Source organism: Pimephales promelas, chromosome 1 (assembly GCF_988280905.1).
Source record: "Pimephales promelas chromosome 1, fPimPro1.hap1.1, whole genome shotgun sequence".
Taxonomy (NCBI): Eukaryota; Metazoa; Chordata; class Actinopteri; order Cypriniformes; family Leuciscidae; genus Pimephales; species Pimephales promelas.
This window is the reverse complement of record NC_142769.1, coordinates 38,177,151-38,202,003: the sequence shown is the minus strand read 5'-3', so window position 1 is coordinate 38,202,003 and position 24,853 is coordinate 38,177,151. Positions and strand designations below refer to the sequence as shown.

Sequence of the window (24,853 nt, the reverse complement as noted above, 5' to 3'; positions counted from 1 at the left end):
AATGTGAAGACTCGGGTTACTCGTGGTCAGTGATGTTTGATGTTAAAAAAAGTATGATCTCTCAGCTCAGAATTTGAGATGGTCTGAAAGATTTGTCTAATCCAGTCCAACTTCTGTTAGGTTTGACTAGCTCATCTTCAAGACTGAACCAGTCATCAAACATTTCATCGTTCGTCACCCTTAGAAGAGGACTCACCACCACAAGCTTGAAGGTAGGAAGCCAAACAAGTCCTGAAAGTGTCTATTGAGAGGCAGATAGACATAAAGGGTCTCTCATAGTTTGCTTTGGCATGTTGATTAGATGCAGCAGAAGTAAAAACTGCTGAGCACATGAAATAAAAGCAGCCAGTGTGGGCTTGAGCCAGACTGTACTTTACGAATGAGTTTACTGCCGTAGTGTTGCCATTCAGACTGTGAACACGGTGCATGTCTCCAATCCGGATGGATTCATGCAGAAAATGATTGATTTATTTACTTTTTTTTTTTCTCACTCTCCCTTTCTGACTGACTGTTCACACATTATTAACAACACATCATACAAAGTCAATTAAACTGTCTCCAAAATACAGTATATAATACATTGTGATTAAATATACACTTTTGTTAAAAAGTTTTGTTTGAAAGGAAAGGAGTTTGTTTTATTCACCAAGGCTGCATTGATTTGATCAAAAACACAGTAGAAACAATAATATTCTGAAACATTACAATTTATTACCAATTTTTACTACTGCTTGCGATGGCGAAGCTGAATTTTCAGTAACATGATCCTTCAGAAATCATTCTAATATGCTGATTTGCTGCTCAATAAACATTTCATATTATCAATATTGAAAACGCTGTTTAATATTTTTGAGGAAACAGTGATGCATGTTTCTCTCCCCGCTGTTGCTTTGGTCCGTTTGCTTTCAGCATTATTAACACATCCTCTGGTGTCTCCTAGGAGAGACCAAAGAGTGCCTTGGAGCGGCTGTACTCTGGGGAGATCGTGCAGCAGCGCGGACGCATGAGCGCCGAAGAGCAGTTGGAGAGGATGAAGCGTCACCAAAAGGCTCTCGTACGGGAGCGCAAGAGAACGCTCAGCCAGGGCGAGCGGCAGTCCTCCACATCTCGCTCCTCCTCCTCTGCATCCAGACCCGTGTCTGCAGACCTGGGATCAGTACGTTAGAGCACAATGATATGTTTTCTTCCAGAGAGGATTATCACCCTGACATAAATGTACATTCAGCTTTTTACACTGTTTTGATGGAGAACTGTAAGATTTTGCGTTAATGCGATCAGCATTTTACCCTAGTTGTGTCTGACGCAGTTACGTGGGTTTGTGGGAGGTGTTACTGAAGGAGACGGGAGAGATTTTGGGACAGAATAAGGACAGATGGGAGTTATACTATTTGCCAAGGAAAGAGATGGACTAATGTGTTTAGAGGATTAAAAATGAAAGATGATGTGCTATTGACTCTCATTACAGGTTCAAAATGTTTTAATGACTCATATGAGTGTTTAATTTTAAACTTGGGATGTGGATCTCAAAGGAGCAGTTAATCTGGACTTGTGAATCAAAGTAGTGTGCTTTTACTTGGGGTGTGTATGAAAAGGCCAAAGGTAGCACTAACATCAAAATGCTCTTTTAACCTCTATAACAATAACTCAATGCTCAAAGTTATGGGAAACAATGTCTGCTGTATTAGTGGACTCGTATACTAAACTACATTTCAAGCACAACAAGCTCTCAAGCCTTTTAGCAGTTCATCACTCAGCCATAATAATTATAGCATAACTAAAGTGTGAAACCAGACTATATTGTGCTTACCTCACTCATAAATTTTTTTTTGTTTTATACTAATTTCATCAAATTTCCCTTTTCACATCCGGCTTTCTAATAACAACTCTTCCCAAACCCGCAAAATATATATTTTTTCATGCAATTTGGGTCTGACTTGAGGCAAGTTATGGCCTTCTTTGTACAGAATAAATGATCGTATTTTGTTTTTTTGATTTAAAAGAAATATATAATTTAATTTAACAAAACCAGAGCTGGTTTAACTTACCCTGGCTTTTGTTGTTTTATTTTTGTAATAATTTTATAATTTTACTCCTTGTTTTACCAAAATGTATTGGCCTGGGTGATTATATGAATGAGTTGTTTATAATTGTACTACTTACTGAACATGTTTTTAATCACTTGTATGGTCATCATAATAATATAACGGCGAATTGTAGCATAATTTGCAAAGAGAAAATCAATTGCACAGCAATTTCCTCTTGTGTTTTTTGTAGATTTTTGCACAGGAAAATAAACACTTTGCTAGTAAAAAAGCAAAAGGAGGTAATTGTTCTTTTTCTGTCAACTGTGAATGTTAAACCGCAGTTTATTTCACGACACACTGATTTATTTTCTTTCCAGTAAGCACAATAAAGCCTGGGAATGAAGCATGTAAATGAAGTCGCAGATGGAGCTTTTTATTGCATTTTTTCTTGGTCTGCAGGAGTGTTGTGCGCTACGGTTTGAGAGCTTGAACATGTGACACTTCAGACGCAATCACTTTTACATGGTACAGAGGTACAGGAGCGCACTGGGACAACATAATTATGCTCATGGTTGCAGTTTAAACCAAGTTTTGTGTGTTGTTTTTGTTCAGGGCCCCCCTCTTTAAACTTTTCATGTAAAGAATGAATGTTGGATGTAAACTGATATGTGGAGCACAAAGGTCATTTTAGCTTTAATAGTGTCTAAGGTTCAGAGAAAAATCCTTTCTCCATAGTTAAGAACTCTTGAGTTTTTTTGTTGGATGTGTGTAAGGTCTAGATTCAGGGCTCTGTGTGTTTGTGTGCCTTCAGTGGAGAAGAGAGCAAGACTTTGATTTGCAGCTACTGGAGCGGGCCGTGCAGGGTGAGGAGAGACCAGTCGAACACAAAGAGAGAGAGCGCTCTCACTCAGACGAATGGCTTACCCTGAGTAGCACACCAATGAGAGAGTTGGATCTTGAGCCTCTGGACTACCAGTTGGACCTCAGCAAAGAGGTAACTATGTCTACTATAAGGAGAAATCCCCTAAAAATGACAATTCTGACATGATTTCCTCCTTGTGTGAATCAGAAAATGCTCTTGTTTAACCATGCACTTGTGTTGTATGTACAAAAAGTGAATGTTGAGTCCGTTAAAATGCAAGTGGTGCTCACTGCAGAGCCGCATGATGTCCAGCTCCACCTCCATGGACCTAATGGCTGGAGTTATGTTTAACGATAGGGTAATGGGTAGAATTTGGGTGTGGTTTGAAGGTCAAGCTCCACCCATCGGCTCGGCAGTGTGCATCCTCTGTATCTTGTTCCAAACATATACAGTATATAGCAATTGTAAGTCGCTTTGAATAAAAGCGTCAGCTAAATGAATAAATGCTACGAAGTACTGCAGAATTTTTTGTTGAACTATCCTGACTTTAATTAAAGGGCAATCTCAGTAATCGTTGCAAAGTACACTTGAATGTTAAAGTTTCATTATTTTAGCCTTTTACAGTTTCATATTATACATAAAGTTAGGTGTTTTTTGAAAAATGAATAAAGTAAAGAAAATATTACAAATAAAAGTATGGACAAAAGATTTCAGATTAAAGTGATTGATGGTGAATGTTTGGTTTCAATGCCTGTATAGCTGTCAAAGCCTCAAAAGGTGGCCATCCCCGAGCGCTATGTGGACATGGATCCCGAAGAGCCCCTCAGCCCTCAGGAGATGGAGGCCCGGCATCGTAAAGTGGAACGAATCAAGAGCATCCTGGCTAAGTCTAGGTACTGATCAGTCTCATTTAACACAGTCATCTTTATAGATGTTTTCTTGACGTTATATAGATGGTATGCATTGACGTCACTTTCCTGCTGGAACACGCCCCCTCAGCTGGACTGAGTGGCAAAAGAGCTGCTGCATGACTACATTTAATAGGGGAAAACTCAAGTAAAACAAAGGATTTTAAGTTTAAACTAAATGTTAGGCTCGATATAGTGTTCCTTACAACTTATTTTTTATTATCAGTGTGTAAAACACTTGTGCTGCTTAATATTTTTGTGTGATTTTTTTTTTTTTTTTACGATTCATTGATGAATAGAAAACTCAAAAGGACTGTATTTATTTTAAATAGTAATCTTATGCATATCTTTACTGTGCCTTTTGATCAATTCAATCCTTGCTGATGCTGAGAAAAATTCATTCTGAATTTGAGTTCATTCTGGTGTACCTGTTTTTTTTTTTGTGTGTGTGTCTGTGTGTACATAAGTGTTCAGAATATACCTCCTCCAGCGGCAGTAGACAAGCCAGTGCTTCCAGACATAGACTCTGCTCTACAAGAGCAGGAGAGGATCATCACCATGTCCTATGCCTTAGCATCAGAGGCCTCACTCAAGAGCAAACAAGTGGCAGGTAAACTAACCAGGAGGATTACTGTTCTGCACAGAGAATGGATCTCCTCAAATTACTTGTATCTTGTATGCAAACACACTCTGTATTTTACATGGCATTCATTAGTCAAAATCACAGACTGTACATTTATGTTTTTAGCAGTAATTACTTACAGTGAAAAGCACAAATCATGTTAAATGGCAAGTACAAGGACAGGGAGTACACAGTGTGTGTGTGTGTGTGTGTGTGTTAAGATAGGCTAAGGAAGATGAATGAGAAGCCCTTAAAACCATACAATCATTTCACACTTGTATGACTGCCAGAGCTCCATTTGAATAGATTCAATTCAGAAATGGTCTGCAGTACACCTTGACAGTTCAAATACTCTGAAAAGATCAAGGTAAATGTGAAGAAAACCCTTCAGAAACAGTTATTTGTAATTCTAATCTGACAGTGCCAATACAACTTCCTAAACCGTCACTCTGACAAGTTACGGAATAACCGTGAACGCTCTGAGAAACGGTCCACCCCGTTTCAAAACATCGGTAATGCAGGCGTGATGAGGAAGAAGAAAGAGCAAAGCCAAGCCTATCAACCGCCACGTTAATAACTGAACATTATTCCTTATTAGCGCAGATCTGACGAGTAAAGATGCTTGCTAATTGGGAGACATGTCGGATCTTTCAGGCTGGGAGGAATCTCTTGATGAGGCCATTTTTTCCGAGCCGATCAATGACCCAGTTGAATATGCACTGGGGCTTGTTCACTCTGCATCCCGTGGCAGCACTTTGAACATCTTTCTGAAATGGCATAAAAGCACACCATCGTTTCATCTTTAGTTCTTACAGAGGCCTCACTCACTCTCCCAGGTCTAACCTTCAGACAGAGAGCAGCCTGTCTCTCTTAGTCACATAGATTTGCAGTCAATTCGTCCTGACGTGATGGATCATAATGTGTAAGGCGGTATGGCGTAGTCAACAATTATCATTGGAGAATGTGTCAGAATTCCTCGTCTGTGAAGGCAGGTCTGGGTTTTGATCAACTTCTGCACATCATTGTTCGTTTATTTTGAGTAAAGTCTAAAGTACTCAGAGCTGTGGCCTTAAAACACTTTATTTTTGAGACAAACTTTATTTTAAAGCTACACTGTGTGTTTTTTTTTCCCCATCTAGTGGTGAAAAGGTATATGACCGTCCAGTGAATATTAGTTTCTGTTCCTCTCAATTCCGATTTCGTTTTAACTCCTACGGTGGCCAATGTAGTCCAAGATTAACATGGCTTCCAGTTAGACCTCGTCCATGAGTGTTAACTCAAACTTAAATGCGAAAGGTGAAGCTTGAATTAATGTATTGAATTGTATGTCCCTCTTTGGCTAATGTACTTTCAAGATGGAGGGGCAACATGGCGACCGACATTAGAACCCCGTACCCGTATGTATTTTCAATGGCATATTATACACTCACGAGAATACTTTATTACTTGAACGAAGTAAATATACATTAATGAGCACAAATATTTTTGAAAGAACTAAGTGTTTTTAGCTAAGAATAAACTAAAAGAGATGCATAGTGTATCTTTAAAAGTTTAATGAACTAATGAATGTAGAAAAAGTGACACAGAACTTACAATGTCATGTTTGGTTGTGAGAGTCCAGTTAACTGGCTGCTGAGCATGCTCAGTTTGATCACTGATGATGCACTTGAATGATTGTGTTTTTAGTCAAAATATGTGATACCAAAAATGTTGGTTTTTTCAGAAATAATAGTTGCTTTAGCTTTATTTGGTGTTTTTAATTATTTTGAAGTTTCTTCCATTTCAATGAGTACGACTTGTTTCGGTGTATATAACCCTGTATAGTATAGGAGTATAACCTTTTCAGTTTGCTCATCAAACTGACACAACAAACTACTTGTGTAATATTAATGATCAGCTTAATGTAATGTAAAACTTGGGATCCACAAGAAAACACATTATTCATTTTGAATTTACAAAACGTATTATATTGTTTGGCCAACTTTAAGTTGATACAATCATTTTTCATAAGTTGAGTACTCAAAGTCCTGAAGCTGGTTGCCTCAAGTTTTCTCAACTTTTCATATTTACAATGCATTCTCTTAGCATATTGTAGTGCAACACGTGAGCGCAACACGTGTTGGCTTGTGACATCGCCTGGTTCCACTAACCCTCTTTGCAACATTGTTTTATGTCATGTCTGTTCTATCAACATTTTTTGCTAAAACTGCTACCAACTGGTCCAATGGTGGGCTACCAGCTAGAGGGGCCAAGGTCAACCTGGTTAAAGCTGGTAGACTACCTTGGTTAAAGGAATAATTTGCCAAACATGTAAATGTACTCACCCTAATATCGTTTCAAACCTATATGACTTTATTTCTAACTTGGAACCAAAAGGAGGAGTTAGTGCCTATGAGCACTTGGGATTTCATGTTTTAAAAAGGTTTCAAAAGCACTGTCAGTGCTTTTCATAAGTCTCATATGTTCACCACAGCTGTATTTATTTGATCATAAATACAAAATACTGTAAAAAGGTTAATTTTTTTTTATATATAATTTAAAATAACATTTTTAATATATTTTAATGTAATTTATTCCTCTGATGGCACAGAAATCATTCTAATATGCTGAATTGGTGCTCTAGATACATTCTTATTATGTTATTATCTTATTAGCTGTGCTGCTTAATATTTTTGTGGAAATCCAATTAATTTTTTTTTAAAAATAATTCTTTAAATAAAGTTCCGACAAACAGCATTTATTTGAAAATTGAAATAGAAACGGAAATATTTGTAACAATAATGTAAAATACTTTTTTGTCGTGTTTGATTATTTTAATGCATCCTTGCTGAATAAAAGTATTAATTCTTTAATACTTTTTTAGTTATTTTAAAGTTAAAATTTTAGTTATTTTTAAGTAGGCTAAATCTAACGCAAATTGGTCTCTCATGAATGTGCCATTGAGAGTTACTGCAGAAGATTTTCAGGAAATCAATAACCTGTTCTTCACATGAAGTCATTGTATGGCTTCAAAAGACTTTGTATTAAGCTTGTAAATCATACAGGCCATTTTTATGATCATTTATTGTGCTTTTTACTTCCTTTTTGAAAGCAAGAGCAACCAGTACAGCTCATTGTTTAAAAGGTCCCCCTTTGCGTTACACATTGGTAGAATGGAAGTCATACAGGTTTGGAATGACAGGAAGGTGAGTAAATGAGGAAATTTTTTTGGGATGAACTATCATTTTAAGTTTGACCGTGTTGATGACCTCAGACCAGTCTTTTGTACCTACAAAAAGCTGTTTGTATTATGTAGCAGCAGTTAACTGTGTCACTAGCTCTCTGTATTACTACTGTACACCCCTCTGTTCCTGTTTCTGCTTTAGCCTCACCGCCGGTTAACAGTCCCACCTCACTCCCTCAACCTCCTCCACCTCCTCCTCTTCCTCCCCCCACTCCTGCTGCCGTCTCTACGGCTCAATCTGCTCCCCCTCCCCTGAGCAATGGATTTCACTACACCTTTGTCTAATCAGAGCAAACAAAGAACAAAGTAAGAACTAACCGCTTAGCACGCTAATGTGCTTTTGCTAATTTTTCCGTGTGTGTTTTTTGACACCTTTTCTGTCTGCATGCTGCATGATTGTGCTTCATCAAGGCTTGTGCTGTACGAGTAACTTCATGAGTAGTGTAGATTGGCCCCCCTCTAACAACTGCCTTCACATCTGGAGATAGAGAGGTGTGTAAATTGTGTGCAAATTGGCTTTTTGTGTACTGATAAGCCTAGAATGCCATAAACAAATGCTGTCTTGTGAAATGTTTGTAATTAACAAAGACTCTGGGAATCACAGAGGCAGCACTTATCGTTGTGTTGCCAAACAACACTTGCTTTGCCATCTGCAAAGAGCTTCGCCATTTTAATGTCTGTGACTGAAATAAAGAACAGAATGGCAGTCAGGGTTTTGTAAAAACTTTAGGGTAATGCTTTGGATTACAGCTTGGAAAATACTGTGTAATTAAGAGGAATTTACAGTGTAACTTGCGGTAATTATAATGTACCTATAAATGTATAAGGGAACAATATGTAAAGTTTGGGGAATAAAGGGGTAACAACCAGGAGAATTAAAAAATATATATATTTATAGTCTATTTTACACTCACCTAAAGGATTATTTGGAACACCTGTTCAGTTTCTCATTAATGCAATTATCTAATCAACCAATCACATGGAAGTTGCTTCAATGCATTTAGGGGTGTGGTCCTGGTCAAGACAATCTCCTGAACTCTAAACTGAATGTCAGAATGATAAAGAAAGGTGATTTAAGCAATTTTGAGTGTGGCATGGTTGCTGGTGCCATATGGGCCGGTCTGAGTGATTCACAATCTGCGCAGTTACTGTGATTTTCACGCACAACAATTTCTAGAGTTTACAAAGAATGGTGTGAAAAGGGAAAAACATCCAGTATGCGGCAGTCCTGTGGGTTAAAATGCCTTGTTGATGCTAGAGGTCAGAGGAGAACGGGCCGACTGATTCAAGATAAGAGAGTGTAGAGCTAAGGGGTACTTATTCTACTATTAACAATCTTACATTTGGGAGCATTTTAGCGAGAACATGCACTGCATACTTTTTTGTAATAATTGTGTACCAATATATAATGTATCGGCTTTTTAAAAATGACAATGACAAGTGGTGCTTGTATAATAAATAAAGGTTTCCGAGTCAGTGAAATAAGGTTGTGTGTATGCATTTTTATTTTGCTTACCCTGTAACTACATGGAACAAGAGGGTAACGAGCATCACTACATAAAACAAGAGTATCTTTCCCCAATATTTAAGTAAATGTTGCAATAGTTTTCGTTTCAGTGGACTTTTGTTAAAAGATTACTTAATAAATGCATAGATATGCAGAATGTACTGGTTCACCATTATTTCAAAAAGATACGCAGTGTATGTTCTCGCTAAATTGCTCCCAAATGTAAGATTGTTATATCATAATAGTAGAATAAGTACCTCTTAGTTCTATAATATTTACACTACCCCTTTATTCCCCAAATTTAAAATATTGTTCCCTAATACTTATATTTTAAGTACGTTACAGGTACAAATTACCAAAAGTTAAGCTGTAAAATTACGCTGTACTTTCCAGGCTGTAATCTAAAGCGTTAACAAATTTAGAAGTACTTTAGATGTGCTTTTCTTTAAAAAGCTGTTTCAGTGCATGAAAAAGTGTGAATGACTCACTATGTTTGTTCCACTTTCACCTGCTTTGTGTGTTCTGCTTCTTCCCAGCATGCCCTAAATCAGTGCATCGCCATGCCTTCTCATTTGACATATGCCTGCCGTGAGCTGTTTTATTTACACAGTCCACAAATACAGTACACTTTTGTCCCACTACTTTTTTAAGGTGATAAAGGCTCAAATATCTTGTTGTTTCCAATGAGAACTATTACATAAACTATTATCTAACAATTAAATTAACCTAGCATAAAAAAGAGCATTTTACCATATAGCAATACCCCCGTTCACTAACTATTAGTAGCTTTGGTATAGGATTAGGGGGTTAGTGGAATTAGTTGACTTATAAATATTATAGTAAGTAGACTGTCTGCTAACTGCTAACACTTATTTTTAATGGTCCCTAAACTGACAGTCTACTAATATTCTAAATATTAGGTTAACGATAAACTTTTCTGAAGGTTAAAAATCTCCTGTTTCAGACCATTTTTTTTTAAAATCTTAATTTTTTTAAGTCATAAACCCAGTTTTATAGTTATTTGTGGACCGCACCATGATTATACTGTACGAGAGATTCGAGTCACCTCATAGCTGTACATTTTATATGTTTATTAGCCAGTCCATTTAATCACTCAATGCCTGAGCTGCCTGTGTTATTCTGCTGTTTCAGCAGCATTCGAATGAAATTGAGCTGCATGATGCATGTCATGCACATGCATGTTTGAAGTGTGTTTAGCTCAACATTGTCTTTATGTAATATGCTGCACTGAAAGGAGGAGAGTGGAGAGTGTGTTCCTGTCTGCTATTTTGAAAGGTAATCAGGGGCGGATCTAGAAAATTATTTATAAAGTGGCAAGAGGACTGTGAGGGGTGGCAACACCAAAGCGAACAAGCATTCAATGATCTACTGTACAGTGTATACTTAAATTATACTATATCATCTGTACTACATCTACTAGTGTTAAAAATCAAAATATGACCACAAAAGGCAATCATTAGGGTCCAATCACCAATGTGTATGATCAGCAGTACAATTAGAATGAATCTGATGTTGTTTTTACAGAAAAGTTGAATTTTCACTGAAAGTTAGGGTTTGATGAATCAGGTTACAGCAGCGCACATTAAAAAAAAAAAAAAAAAAAAACGGCAACTTACTGTCGAAGGAAATCACTCTCATATTTAGATTAAACAAGAAGTAAAAATACATCTTTAAATACAGCTGTTGTAAGGCACGTGATCATTATATATGTGGTTGTGTGGACTTATTTAACATTTCAATTTAGATTAATCACATGTCATAAGATGTCACAGGACAATTTCAAATGAAAGTGAATATCTTGAAAAGGATAAATACAATTGTTCTTTCATTTTAAATGGGAAGCAATATTTAATCATGTCTCACAACTTTTTTTATTGAGGCCTATAAAAGTTAAATATATATGCATTTAACAGATTTCTATGTACAAAATTTGTAAGTTATACAAATGAACTAAATCAATGGATTTCTTTCCATTTTAAGTAATGAAAACTGATGTCATCAAAAAAATCATTAGGCTTAAAATAATCCTTATTCTAATAATCCTTATTCTCTATGGACGACATTAATATCACAACCTTCCTCTTTCAGTTGAAATGGCTGATAGTTTAGAATTTGTAGTTGGCATCGTAAATTCACTGGGTATCCAAATCAACTTTGGTGCTCGGACCCCAACAAAAACAAAATATCAATATCCAGGGCACTAAGAACACATCAACACTTTCTAAATGTCCCTGAGCTCATTAAATATCAAAGATCTGAGACTTCTTAACAGAGGGGGAAATGTCTGCATGTGGTGGGCATTACAGAAGGTCACCCAGAACCTCAACTGCATATCAGCTACTTAGCAACAGTTGAACCACAACCCAGAACACAAATCTAATTGTCTACACTCTTAGAAGAAAAGGTTCTATATAGAACCTTAAAAGGTTCTATCAGTGCTCTGTATTTGGAACCCCTAAAAGGTTCTATACAGAACCTTTTTAAGGGTTCAATAATAAGAACCCTTTAGGGTTCTTTGTAACCAGGAAAAAGGTTCTATATGGAACCTTTTGGGTTCATTCATTATCATTTGTTTTGTCCTTTCCGGATTAAATATTTCATATTATTGACAAACATCAAGACCTTAAAATATATTTATGAATGCATGTGAATGATCACAAAATTCAAGATATAGGGGTTAGAAAATGTATATATTTATATCATTTTATGTAGTTAATGAATATCAAACAAAGAGTGCCATTTCAGTTGTTCTCCTCCAAAAATCAGCATGATTAAAATGTGATATTAAGTTACTACAACAGTTTAGTAAACAATAATTTAATTACAACTACAAAATGTTGCAGAATAATGTAATATATGAATGAATAATAGAAACCTTTGTGCCAAAAGGGTTCTTTCTTGTCATTATAGAACCTTTTTTAGCATATAAGGTCCTTTGGAGTTGAGTAAAGAACCCTATGCTTCATATATAGAACCCCAATGAACCCTTTTTTCTAAGAGTGTATCCTCACCAAACTGTTTTAAGAAAAGACCTTGTCAAGCCGATTTAAAAATGGAAATCTAGTTAAAACTAGACCTAACTCTGCTATTAGTTTCTGCGATTGGGATCTACTTATTGGTTTCATTTTATTTTGTTAGATGTCAAATATATCCACGCTGAAAGTGGATGAAAAAGAACCATAAGAGTCATATCTGTTAAGGAAGTTGACTGCACAGTGCTTGTTGATATTTTTTGTCATCACATTAAAGTGCAGCGACTAAAATGCGGTACAGAAAATGCGATGTAAATTTATATTTTATACTGGGATAAATGTGGGTGGAAATGATTTTTCTTTGGGTGGCAGCTGCCACCCCCACCCCGGTAGATCCGCCCCTGAAGGTAATGCTTATGTTATTTTTTTTTATTTATTTATTTTTTTTAAAGGAAAAAAAAAAGCAGTTGAGTTTAACAGACTAAGTACTTGCAAAATATGGTTTTCATCTGTAACTTTTTTTCTCCTTTTTAGCACATTGACAAATGTGTTACTTTAGTACACCCTTATTTGTGGGTCCCTTTTTTCCCCCTTAAGTGTATTATGTTATTTGTTTCGCTTTGTTTCTTTACATTTGACATCTCTTACTCTTTATCTCTTTTCTAGCCAAAGCTGTGTCTGGATATTGAGGTGCTGTCACATTCTGAAAACCCCACTAGTGGTGGACAAACTTAAACTCTGCTTATCGAATCACATCGCTCACATTTAGAGATGACGTTAGCGCACTTTTGGACTCACATGGGAACTCACTTCTGACAAGCATTTTTGTAGAGCTTTTATTTGATATGGACATTTTGCTGTGGAAACTGCTGTGCAAGATCTAACCATGATAACCCTGAGATAGAGAGCCATTTTATATACATTATTGCACTTTTAATATGCACCGTATTGTAGAGAACGTTTAAAAGCTCATGTTTCACTTCACAAGGCAAGACAGACGTCTGGATGGATTTCAGTTTGACATGACAAAAAAAGTATTATAAATGTGATGCATTATAAACATGAAAGGTACAAAAATGTCAAATGTTAATTGTATTTTGTCAATTCAGATGATATTCTTACACCAAATCACTTGAAATATTATTTTTATGTATCCAGCACTGCCAGTTTCCAGTTAGCTTGCAAATGCATTTTATTTTTGTTGACAAAGTTGGGGGGGGGAAATAACAAAAGAATATTTTCAGACAGGATTTGTGTGAAACGGGTTGGGGAGGGATATGCCACATCCTTTTTTTTCTCTTTTCTTTTCTCTTTTTTTAAGAAATTGTAAATATTAAAGATATTAACAAGCTATTTGTCTTTTATTCTGTTTGAGTTATCAAGGAAAGAGAAATTACAAAAGGAAAAGTGATGTCAAATAAGGTATTTGTGAAATGATTTGAGGGTTTTACATTTGCATTAAAAGCAGTCATCAACTCAGTCTCAGTAATCTCTGAAATGACTTTGACAGAAGTTTATGAAACTTATTTAATGTGCTCTCATCACCGCTTCAAGGATTTCCTTTAAAATGTGCATTAAGTGTATTGCCCATATGATGAATAAGGTTACAAACACAATCGAATTTCACACAGCTTTGATAAGAATTTAATATAATACTGTGAAAAAGTCTGCCACAGTCCTTAAAAAATTCCGATCAAAAATGTAGAGAGCTATGTGAAATTAAAATGCGTATAAAGGTCTCATTCTTTAATGTATTAGAGAAATATTAGAATACATTCAACATTGAGACCTTTTCAACTCCACGTTTGCTGACTGATTCATTGCCACTTTTGTGTTATTGAATACCACAATTTAAAAAAAAGCATCCTTTACATGATGGCGATTATCATCGTACCTGCAAAGGACATTTCCTAAGACGGCCTTGATTGGACTTTTTTTGAGTCGTAGTGTGAGTGGGTCTGCATGGCTGTTAGGACACTTTGTGTTGCAGCCCTCAAGTGAGATCTTTATCTGTAATTGGAGAGTAATTACAGTCTCTCCACTGCTGTATCTTGTTCTTTGAAAGCACCTGTGAGACATGCTGCTCCTCCCATAGCTCCACAGCAGGAGCTGCCACATCTCACTGCATCTGATTAGAAGAAGTGAGAGGTGGGCTACTGTGTGTGTGTGTGTGTGTGTGTGTGCGTGTGCACGCATTAGCGAGCCTGGTGGGCATGAGTTTGATCACATCCGCTTTTCTGCTTATTTTGCAATAAGCGGGCTGTTTTTCCTCCTCCAGCAGAAATCCACCCAAGACCATCCACAGAGAATTGTGGCATTTCCATTTATTGATGTTTGGCTGCTTTTTTATATACATTTGTTATTCCGCACTCTGGATTTCAAAGAGAATAAGAAAAAACCCATTATGCAAATTCTGTCCTGTTCTGTTAAATGCACTGAATGTCTCGAGCGCTAATGCTGCACAAAATATTTCGCACTTGTTCAAAGAAGTTTAAAGACACATATGCAAGTACGCCTCCGACTGTATTTAGACGCTTTGTCGTCCAAGGATTCTGTGACATTGAGTGTTTGAAAAACATTTAACCTTTGTTCAATCCAATTCACACTGCGTTATTCCATACTGAAGTTCTGGTAGGCTACGTCAAGTGCTATTGTGTCGATGTGATTCAATTCTCGATGAATGCATGGCTGTTTAGAATAGAATAGAATAGATGTTCCTATGAATTGCTGAAGGAATGCTGTATTTAAATGTGAATACTGTAAATGTCCTTCATTTAAATGAATGAACGATAGATTGAAGAGAAAGGGGGGGATTATTGCTCTTTATCCACCGCCCAACTAACTGCAAAAACTCTCAGGAGGATTGTGGGGATTTTCAGTAATAATGTCCATGGCAAGAGCTGTAGTCATTGCCAAGAATCATTTACAAATATGCAGTTGAGTATAGACTATTTGTCAATATTGACATGAATCTGGGTGGTGTTCTCTCCACAGTACTACTCCAAATGCTCTCTGGTGAATTGGAGGCGACTGTTTACTAAATGTCTAGAAGTGACTGAATTAATTAGCTTAAAACTGTGTGCAGCATTTCTCCATAAATTTGTCAGAACATGATGTGTTTTGGAGTGGCTCAAATCATTCCGTTCTGTAAATAGCCACCTGTTTCAAAGTGAAATCTGAGCGGCCGGAGTGGTTTTTAACTATTCTGACCTTGTCTTGAGAATGAAAGCTGTTGACCCTGGAGTTTGACAGCTTGGCCTAAAGCTCTGCTTTTTGCTTTTTGAATCGATTCTGACAAAACTCCAGTGGTTTATTCCACTATTCAGTCGAGTCGAGGAATAAACAGAGATTAAACAGTGCACAAAAGAAGCCAAAGTGGGTTTATTAGTGAAGTACCACAGATTGCTCCTGTAGGGTCAAAGGCACAATGCAATCCATGAACCTAATGTGTGGATGCAACCGTATGCCTCCAAAACAAAACAAAATGTTTACACAAACTTAGGCCTGGTTTTGCAGTACAAATGTGATTTCTCATTATAGCCTTTATTTTTAAAAGGACCAAATTTGACTCATTGTGACAAAATACAATATACAGTTCGGCTCTTTCTTCATAAATTATTAGTAGCCTCAGAAGTCGTTTAAATACATTTAATATTATATAGACTTTTATATTGCTTATTAATTTTCCTGAAAACTGCATATAATTACTCAAATCTATTTACATCATGTAAAGATCAAGATCATTGAAAAAAATTTTTTTATGTTTTTGAAAGTTTCTTATGTTCACCAAGGTTTTTTTTTATTGAAATATATTTTAAGATGTAGCCTAATAGATTCCTTTGATGGCAAAGCTGAATTTTCAGCATTATTGCTTAGTCTCCAGTGTCAAAATCATTCAGAAATCATTGTAATATGCTTATGTTATGCTCAAGTAACATTTATTATTTTCACAGTTGAAAAGAGTTAAAGGGTTAGTTCACCCAAAAATGTAATTCAGTCATTACTACCTCGTGTCGTTCCAAACCCGTAGACATTCGTTAATTTAAAACATATTAATATTTAACGTGCTTTTAAATAACTTCCGTTCTCGTGCCAACACAGCTCATGCGTCGTGGTGCTTTCGTTAAAATGTGTTGGAGATTGATTATTTTGTAAATAAAGTGGTGAATTATGTTTTTTGTTTGTTTGTGCAAAAAGCACTTGTGCCACTTCAAGAAATTGAGATTAAATCCTTGGAGTCATGGATTAATTTTATGATGTCTTTACTACCTTTCTGAGGCTTGAAAGTGGTAGTTGCAGATTGTCAAAAGATTGACATAAAGCTCTAAGATTTCATTAAAAAGATCTTCATTTGTGTTCTGAAGATGAACAACATTAAGGTGAGTAATTAATAACAACATTTTCACTATCATTTATTTGTCAAATTACATTATAATTCATATAGTAAGTGGTTAATATCAAACTTAAAGGAGTAGTTCAATTTTTAAAAAAAACTTTTGCTGATAATTTACTCAACGCCATGTCATCCAAGATGTCTTTCTTTCTTCAGTCGAAAAGAAATTAAGGTTTTTGATGAAAACATTCCATGATTTTTTTCCATATAATGGACTTAAACGGTTCAAGGTCGAAAAGACAGTTTCAGTGCAAACTGCAAACTGTTCAAAGGGCTTTAAGTGATTAAAGACGATGAATAAGGGTCTTATCAAGCGAAACAATCGCTCAAATCAAAATGAATGAATCTTTTCCTGAGCCAATTCGTTCATTTCGTTCGTTGAATGAACCAAATGACACGAAAAAAGATTCGTTCATTTTGATAAACGAGTTCGAACAGGAGAGTCACGAACGCGCATCACAGAACAGAGCAAGGCGACCATTTGAGCTTATAAAACTTAAACTTTATTTTTTTTTTTTTAAATGAGCGATCGTTTCGCTTGATCAAACCCTTATTCATCATCTGGAATCGTTTAAAGCCCTTTCAACAGTTTGCAGTTTGCACTGAAACTGTCTTTTGGACCTTGAACTGTTTGGTTACCAGTAAAGTCCATTATATGGAGAAAAGTCCTGGAATGTTTTCATCAAAAACCTTCTTTTCGACTGAAGAAAGAATGACATGGATGTCTTGGATGACATGAGGGTGAGTGACTTATCAGCAAAAGTTTTTTAAAAGTGAACTACTTTAATTTGTATGTCTGCTCCTGTTTTGAAAATAAGGACATAAAATGTTGATAAATTGATCAAATGTGGCATGTGATTGATGCATATAAAGCACTGTAGTGTATTGAAAAAAAGAAAACATCTAGGAGAAATCGCTCCTCAGAAAACTTTTTTGGGGATGAAGAACCCCTGTCTGGTCTCTCTAAACTCATTTCAGTTTCTCTCCATTCCCCTAAGCACTTCCAAAAACTGAAAACGGGTCACCTGCAGCCAAACCTGTATGGGTGAACAGGAGCATATTGAGCTGGAGAAGAAGCCACATTGTTACAAGCCACATTAGACATCCTACCAGCCAATGATTTGCATGCGGCCTTTCTTCACTCTCTCTTATTTCATTTCCCTGACTCTTAAATGTGAAGGGACATCACAGATTCACTATGATATCCATTGTGTGCACCCAACAAATGATGTTCATCTGTGAAATCCCAAATTCACTCCTTTCTAGATCCATCCACGTCTCTCCGGGTGCTAATAATTCAAAGGCACTCAATTACCGTGTTTTAAGACTTTGTGTTGTCTCGATGTGGCGTTCCCAACACGGCGGGGATCCTCATAGCTTCTCCATCTGACTTATGCATTCACCTAAGGGAGGGTGAGATTCTAATACAAAAAGGTACTTTGAATCTAAAATGGTATCTTATGCTCTTTTATCACCATTGATTTACTATCTTTATGTTTGGTGAGAGACGCTGAATAATTGAGGAGTTCGCCTTAACATCGTTCAGTGTTCCTTTATACAGATTCCTGCATTTCTAACAGAAGAATAGATAAAACTAGAACAGAATGTAGGCGGATAATACCTCAGAGTCCTGCCTCATCTTCAGTAGTACAGCAGAGCAAAGATTTACTCCTGATCCGAAATGTCAAGCCGCCTTTGTTTGTTCTAGACAACAATAAAGATGTTATTCACCAAAGACTAACATCTTGGCTTTCTGCTTCAAACAAGATGAGAGAGAAAAAACGTAATGGTTCCAGACAAACGATTACCTCTGCATGCGTAAAAAAAAAAGTGCTGTGCGCAACAAAGCAATGAAACATTTTCCCTAAATGCCCGGCATTTACAATACCTACAGTGAATTTGGCTTTTTGTAAACATAAATGAGGTAAATGTCCTTGGGCTTTTCAGTTGATCCAATAGTTCTTTTAACTTCAGGAAGCCTTTTTTGCTGCACCTCTCACATGGAATTAAAGCGAAGCACTGTCTCAAGGCAGAAAAACACAACACTTCGGCTTGGTTTTCTTGCTGTGTTTGCGAAACCTGCCAATTAATCTTTGATGAAACCATTTAATGAGGCTCACCTAAAGCTTCTAGTGTTGTGTTTCTGCACCAGCTCTGCGCTACATGTTTCTTTAGGGGGTTTTCAAATGGGTTGGGAAGTGCATGTGCATATTTACCCTCCATTAACAAAGACTGTGGGTTGCTGAATTGAAAAATTGTCTATTAAAAGCCTTGCTTTAAGTTAACTTCAGGAGTTTGAGAAGCCCAATGTTATATTGCTGCTTATTTTGTTTGATCTACCATGTATTATTCACAGTTAACCATTAACTCTGTTATGGTGTTAGAAATACCGTGTTTGAACTGTGAATCTGCATTTGTCAGATCAGAACCACGGGGCGAGTTGATTTGTCCCAATGTAAAACTTGGACGGAAGTCTTGCACCATTGGTGTTTGATCAAAGTCAAATCAAATCCGAAAGTCTCATCGGGGGATCTGGGACGTAGTCATTTAGATTTACATTTATGTAGATTTACACAAATTGGAAAGAACATATTCATAAACCGTCCTAGAGTAAAGGAGCTGAAGCTCACAGTCATGATGTACTGTAATTAAGAGCATGTAGCTTTCTTTCATTTAAACGTTTAATTAATCAACTGTTCCTTGTTAACTTAAAAGGAAATTATAATACTAATACAAAACTTTGATGGCATGTAGAGTGACGAGTAATATTTAGGTCAGCAAATGAGAACAGAGTGTCCCACTTTGCAGTTCCAAATGGGACTGGGGTGATTTGCATGTATGCAAATGAGGCATGTTTTAATTACATAACTTTAATGTAAAAGTGCAGTTCTTCCTAGGCTGTTCTTCCTTTTGAGATTCTGGCATTTACTGTATTTTGGAGTGTGTGGTAGATAGAGCGCTCTGTCCTCTGACTCGAAGTGACAAAACTGTTTAATGTTTGACCTTGTGGAACATGCTTGATTTATGATGACCGCTTTTATGCTATTAATCTCTTGCTTTTGTTACCTTACAACCCAGCTTGTGCTTACAGAACAAAATGGACATATCTTTAAATAGTCTTTTTTTTTAAGGACATACAGTTTTAATACTTTAAAGAACACCTTTACAAGAAATATCTTGTTTGCAGCCATGAGTCCAAATCACTATTATTTTATTCTAAAACCTGATTACTAAACCTTAAAAACATTAGATGGAACTATGTTCATTTCATGAGTGACAATACAAGGTAAAATAATAATAATGTGTGCAACAATAATGGTTATAAGATTTATTTATTTTTTCTCAGAAGATAATCTTTCGTCATGAAATATATTATTGTGTGTTCCACAGAAGAAAGTCAGACTGATTTGGAATGACTTGGTGGTGAGTAAATGATTTCAAAATTTGTTTTTGGGTGAACTATCCCTTTAAGGGTATAATTGTATCTGCTTGGTGTTTTGTAATAAGTTGAAATGACTGATCTTTGTGTTTCAGAGATGCAAGCGATGCAGATGAAGATGCAAAGACCAAGCAACTACAAAGAGTTTGAAATCTTAATTATTGATATTGGAGATCATTATCAGATTATGTGACAAGTTAAGCTATGCACATGCCCTTTTTACAATACTTTTATGTTTAATTAAAATGTTCATTAACTCATAAACGTAATAAGAATTGGGTTTTCCAACCACGGACATTTAAAGTACCTCTTCCTGTGTTTCCTGCCACATAATGGTTTGCAGTTTGTCATTTTCTCTCTCGCTCTCTCTCTTTTTTTTTTTTTTTTAAACACAGACCCTTGAGTGATGCTAAAACCCACCAGACTACAACAGGGCTGTTTCGTGCAAGGTTTAAATAGAAGATGTTGTGGGAAATCTTCATCCAATGTGTTAAGTCTCATTGAGCAACACTGACACGGTTCTGATTTTGGCTAAAAATGTATCGCTCATTAATTAAACGCATATTTCCATGGCTCCTGCAGATATGGAAATGTCTGAAATGAGTTTTTAATAGAGGCTTCTCATACGCACATCCTCTGTGAGGCATTTGAATCTACCAGACAAATATATTTGTGAAGTGTTGTTTGCCAGTTCTCAAGTAATCACAGCAAATCATATGGCAGCCTCCATATTTCCTTTGACAGAAGAGTGCGGCCTAATTAAACATGCGGAACTGGAGAAGAACACATGTTAATTTAATGTAACAAAAATGTTGATTTTTATGCAGGCTTTTTTTAAAATATTAATAGGCTAGGCTTGAATTTCACGATGCATCAAAGCATTTCATGATATGCTAATGTGATGAATGCTGCCTCTTTCTCTAACGAGCTGGACAGAACATTGGTCCAGACCAGACCTACAGGCTTGAACCCGCTCGCTCACACACGCAAAATACTTAATTACAGGCTCAGTTCAGAAAAGACCTTGTGATTTTAGGATTTTGGCAAAGGGACCGCAAAAAAAAAAAAAAAAAAAAAAAATGACTTACATTTGTTCAAAGCTAATTAGTTAAGACCTGAACACCAGAGAGACAAAAATGAATCATGTCCTTGTTAAAACCTATAAGTATGTGAGTGACTGTTTTGCACAGTCAAGGTCAAACTACATCAGAGGCAATAACCAAGGATTAAATAAAACAAACTTCCAATATATTCATGAAAAGGATTTGGTTTTAAAAGGAGTTTTATTACAGCTCTCCAAAACGTTGTGGTCTTTTAGCTACACATTGACTCAAATTTGCAGATTGAAGAAGCTCATTAGTCAGAATTTCTCTTTTAATTGAGACTTACTGGTACTGTTGGTCTTCTGATCATGTGACTAGCAGCCACTTAAGTTTTTCATTTTAAAAAATGCATACAAATAATAAATACAATTTTTAGGGTTAAGAATGCCGTTGAAGTTCAATTGGGTTAAAATTAAAAGATTTCAAAAACAAGAACATTTGACAATCACTGCAAGCATTTAAAGGTGTAATTCCTCGAGTAATCAATGGGTGGCGCATTAGCCCTGTACAAAACATCGATGAGCGGCGTCTACCTGACACTGTACCTGCCTTCTGCAGGAGCACGCGAGCTCTGGTTGTTATTTAGAGCACTCTGCCTAAAAAGTAAGACGTTATTTTACTGGGTAATAGTGGCTAAAAAAAATACTAACCACCAAAATACATTTTAAAATTGAATGATAAATAATTATTTCCTGGCATAAACTACATTTCTGTGGTCTGAAACCCGTTTGAGCTGGTTAAAGTGAATACACATTTGACCCTAAACATTTTGTCTAGCCTATAGTCAGGCAGCTCACTTGGTTTTGAGACGCAGCCTATGTGTTTACATTCAGAGAAACGCTTGTCTGACGACTGTTGGCTGCATTTTTTATTTTATGAAGTGTTTTGCGGGGTGGAAGTTTGAATGTGCTTGTTTTTTACATTTTAAGCTTGTGTGAGAACATCGACATCAATGAACCAGTCAGAAAATAGCTTATCTCTGCACCGTTTCCCTATATTAAGCTGAAAATGCGAACAGCCAAACGAATTTCAGATTAAAAAGTAGCATAATGATTGTCACTGTTTGAAAATGAGGCGTTTAGGGAAACTTTTTGACTACAATATTTGGGAAATACTTTCGGTGTCAGGCTGGAATAGGCTGTAAAAGAGAAAAGTTTCAGTGCAGTGGCTTTATTGCCTTAAAGGCAAGGCTTTGTTTGAATAATTAATATTCTCTTTGGTGTAGATAGAATCTGGGGATGAAGATGTGACGCGTGGATAGGATTTTTCTCAGGAAAAAAGGGAATGTGAAAATGAAAGACAGACAAGAGCCAGAACAGATGTGATGAGATGTTGTGAAAGGATATCTATTCTGGCATACCCGCTACATCCTTAATCCCCCCTCCCTCTCTCTCTCTCTCTCTCCCTCTCCCTCTCTCTCTTTTTCTCTCTCTTTCTCTCTCTTTCTCCCTCTCTCACTCTTCCTCCCTCCCTATCTCCCCCTTTCTTTAGCCCTGTGTGACTCTTCAGTTAACAAACAGCATTTTCTTCTGCATCTGCCCTTATCATTGTAAGTACAACATTGTATTATGTATTGTTTTCTTTTGTATTGAATTTATGATATTTTCACCACAAAATAAATATAGGCCTACATTTAAAATGCAGGCAATTTTATTTAAAAAAAAAACTGCGACAGTTGACAGTTATTTTATTCTTTATGCGATTTTTTTTAACTACCTAGCCTACTTTAGTTTTTACTGCATGTCTTATAACTGCTGAACAGAACTGTCTTTATAGGCTACTTTCCTATCTCTGCATAAGAGTGTCAGTGTTGTAGATTTTTATTTTTTTAATCTTCACATTCTGACCAACCAGCATTCCTAAAGTGCGCACATTCAAATAGCTATACTCAAATCATCTGACTTGATCTTTGTCCGTTTAAGTGCGAACAGAACTTAATATAATTATACGGTGGATCGTCTAAAAAGATGTCTGGAGAGGAATGTCTCCGTAGTTTTGTTCATGCACTTTATTGGTAGCCTAACTTCTTAAATATGTCTACAAGTGTAAAGGAAACCGTTTCGTATTTATTTATTTATTTATTTATTTATAATAATTTATTACAGGCTTCGCGAAAGAAAAAAAGAAAAGAAAAAACAGGTTTGTAAAAAAAAAAGTGATTTAGCCTAATTCTAAATCGTTGACCTGAATTCGAATAGTCATCATGTCTGTTTCCGTGAAATTAATTTGGAATAGCCTACAATTTTAAATAGCCTATTGTGTAAAAGAAAATCTGTTTTTTTTAATTCTTGTATTAATGAGATAATGTAATTATTTTCCTGTAGTTCCAGTGAGACTGGAGGTGATAAGTTTATATTCTGATCACAATGCCCTAATTCATCAATATATCGATCAATTAATTTGCTATAGTCTAATAGCCTAACTGTAAATGATGCTAAACATGATTCTTCTACATTCGGTTTTGTAGAATGACCTGAGATGGCCTTTGATGGTTGGCACAGGATAACTTCAATAATCGTTCCAGGTGTAAAACACTGTTTTACAGTCTTTTGAGAAGAAGGCGCGTTATAGCGCAGTAAACATTATTATAGCGGAACCAACCATTTTTCAATTTTCTGACATAATATAAACGTCTATATGAGAGAAAAATTACGCTTCAAATTCCACCAAAAGTGCTCATAGGCCTAGTTATTTTTGCCGTCGCTTAGAACTTTTTTCGACATGTCATCCTCAAAAATAAAGTAAAGTGAAATCACAATCTTTACATTTTCACCTTTTATATCATGTTCAGTTTCTATATAGCGCCAGCTTAATCCGATAACAAAATTTGCATATTTGGCTATAGAGATAGCAGCCTAAGCTTTTTCCTAATCAGTACTAGGCTATGTTCGTTGCAAATGACTTTTAATTTATAACCCATTTATTTTTAAATAGCTAGGCTAGATCTTTAACAGATGACTTGACGCGTGAATATTTACAAATGTTTTTAACGCTAAATTTTATATGGCTAACAGTATCCTGACATTTGAACATCTACATCACCTGAGTTCTTTTTCCACCTCACAATACACTATCCACATCTCCCTCTCCCTCTCTCTCGCTCTCTCGCTCTCTCTCTCGCTCGCTCTCTCTCTCTCTCTCTCTCTCTCTCTCTCTCTCTCTCTCTCTCTCTCTCTCTCTCTCTCTCGCTCTCTCTCTCTCTCTCTCTCTCTCTCTCTCTCTCTCTCTCTCTCTCTCTCTCTCTCGCTCTCTCTCTCTCTCTCTCTCGCTCTCTCTCTCTCTCTCATGTGTTGTCTGGGAGGGGGAGCCCTGCCTCTTTCCTCAGATCAATGCCCTGGCCACTCACTTTCTGATGTTGCACGACGGGAAATGCTTTGAATACTTGCGACATGGCCGCTTGCATTGATTGCCAAGATTGACAGCAGTAACCATCGTCTTCTGTCGCTTCTGTTTTAGAGTAGAGAGGAAATCGCGATAAATATACTTACAACTGCTCTCAGCAGTTTTGACAGTTCAACTTCATACAGCCAAAGCGGGATTCCCTCTACGGTCAGTGGAAGCGACACACTTCAGTTTTCTTCTTTCTTTCCTACTACACTCAAGTGTTCATTATCTTTAACCTGTTTCAAAACCAATAACGGGATACGGCGAAGACGAGCGCTTGTTTTGGTGCCCTGCTCACATAAAGGTAAACTTTTATCATTGATAACCTGTCGTCCGTGATTTCGTGTCTTTTCGTCATGGTGTGTTTATCGTCTTTTTGGCGTCATAATAACACC

General features: G+C 36.4%; 1 protein-coding gene across 27 annotated transcripts in view; it reads left to right on the top strand.

Annotated features, from left to right (window-relative positions):
• Window positions 1–20,199, top strand: part of plekha7b (pleckstrin homology domain containing A7b) — a 104,472-nt gene extending 84,273 nt beyond the window's left edge. For 21 of the 27 annotated variants that reach the window (XM_039656730.2, XM_039656729.2, XM_039656724.2 and 18 more), the window contains 7 exons: window positions 121–212; window positions 941–1,156; window positions 2,836–3,018; window positions 3,646–3,779; window positions 4,262–4,404; window positions 7,782–7,945; window positions 12,806–13,490. In XM_039656730.2, the coding sequence (XP_039512664.2) occupies window positions 121–212; window positions 941–1,156; window positions 2,836–3,018; window positions 3,646–3,779; window positions 4,262–4,404; window positions 7,782–7,924 (911 nt within the window). In that variant the 3' untranslated portion in view covers window positions 7,925–7,945; window positions 12,806–13,490. Of the gene's footprint in view, window positions 1–120; window positions 213–940; window positions 1,157–2,835; window positions 3,019–3,645; window positions 3,780–4,261; window positions 4,405–7,781; window positions 7,946–12,805; window positions 13,491–19,922; window positions 19,956–20,066 lie in introns of those variants that run through there. The other 6 variants (XM_089129605.1, XM_039656739.2, XM_089129612.1 and 3 more) reach the window with 2 other exon arrangements.
• Window positions 20,200–24,853: the final 4,654 nt, after the last annotated feature.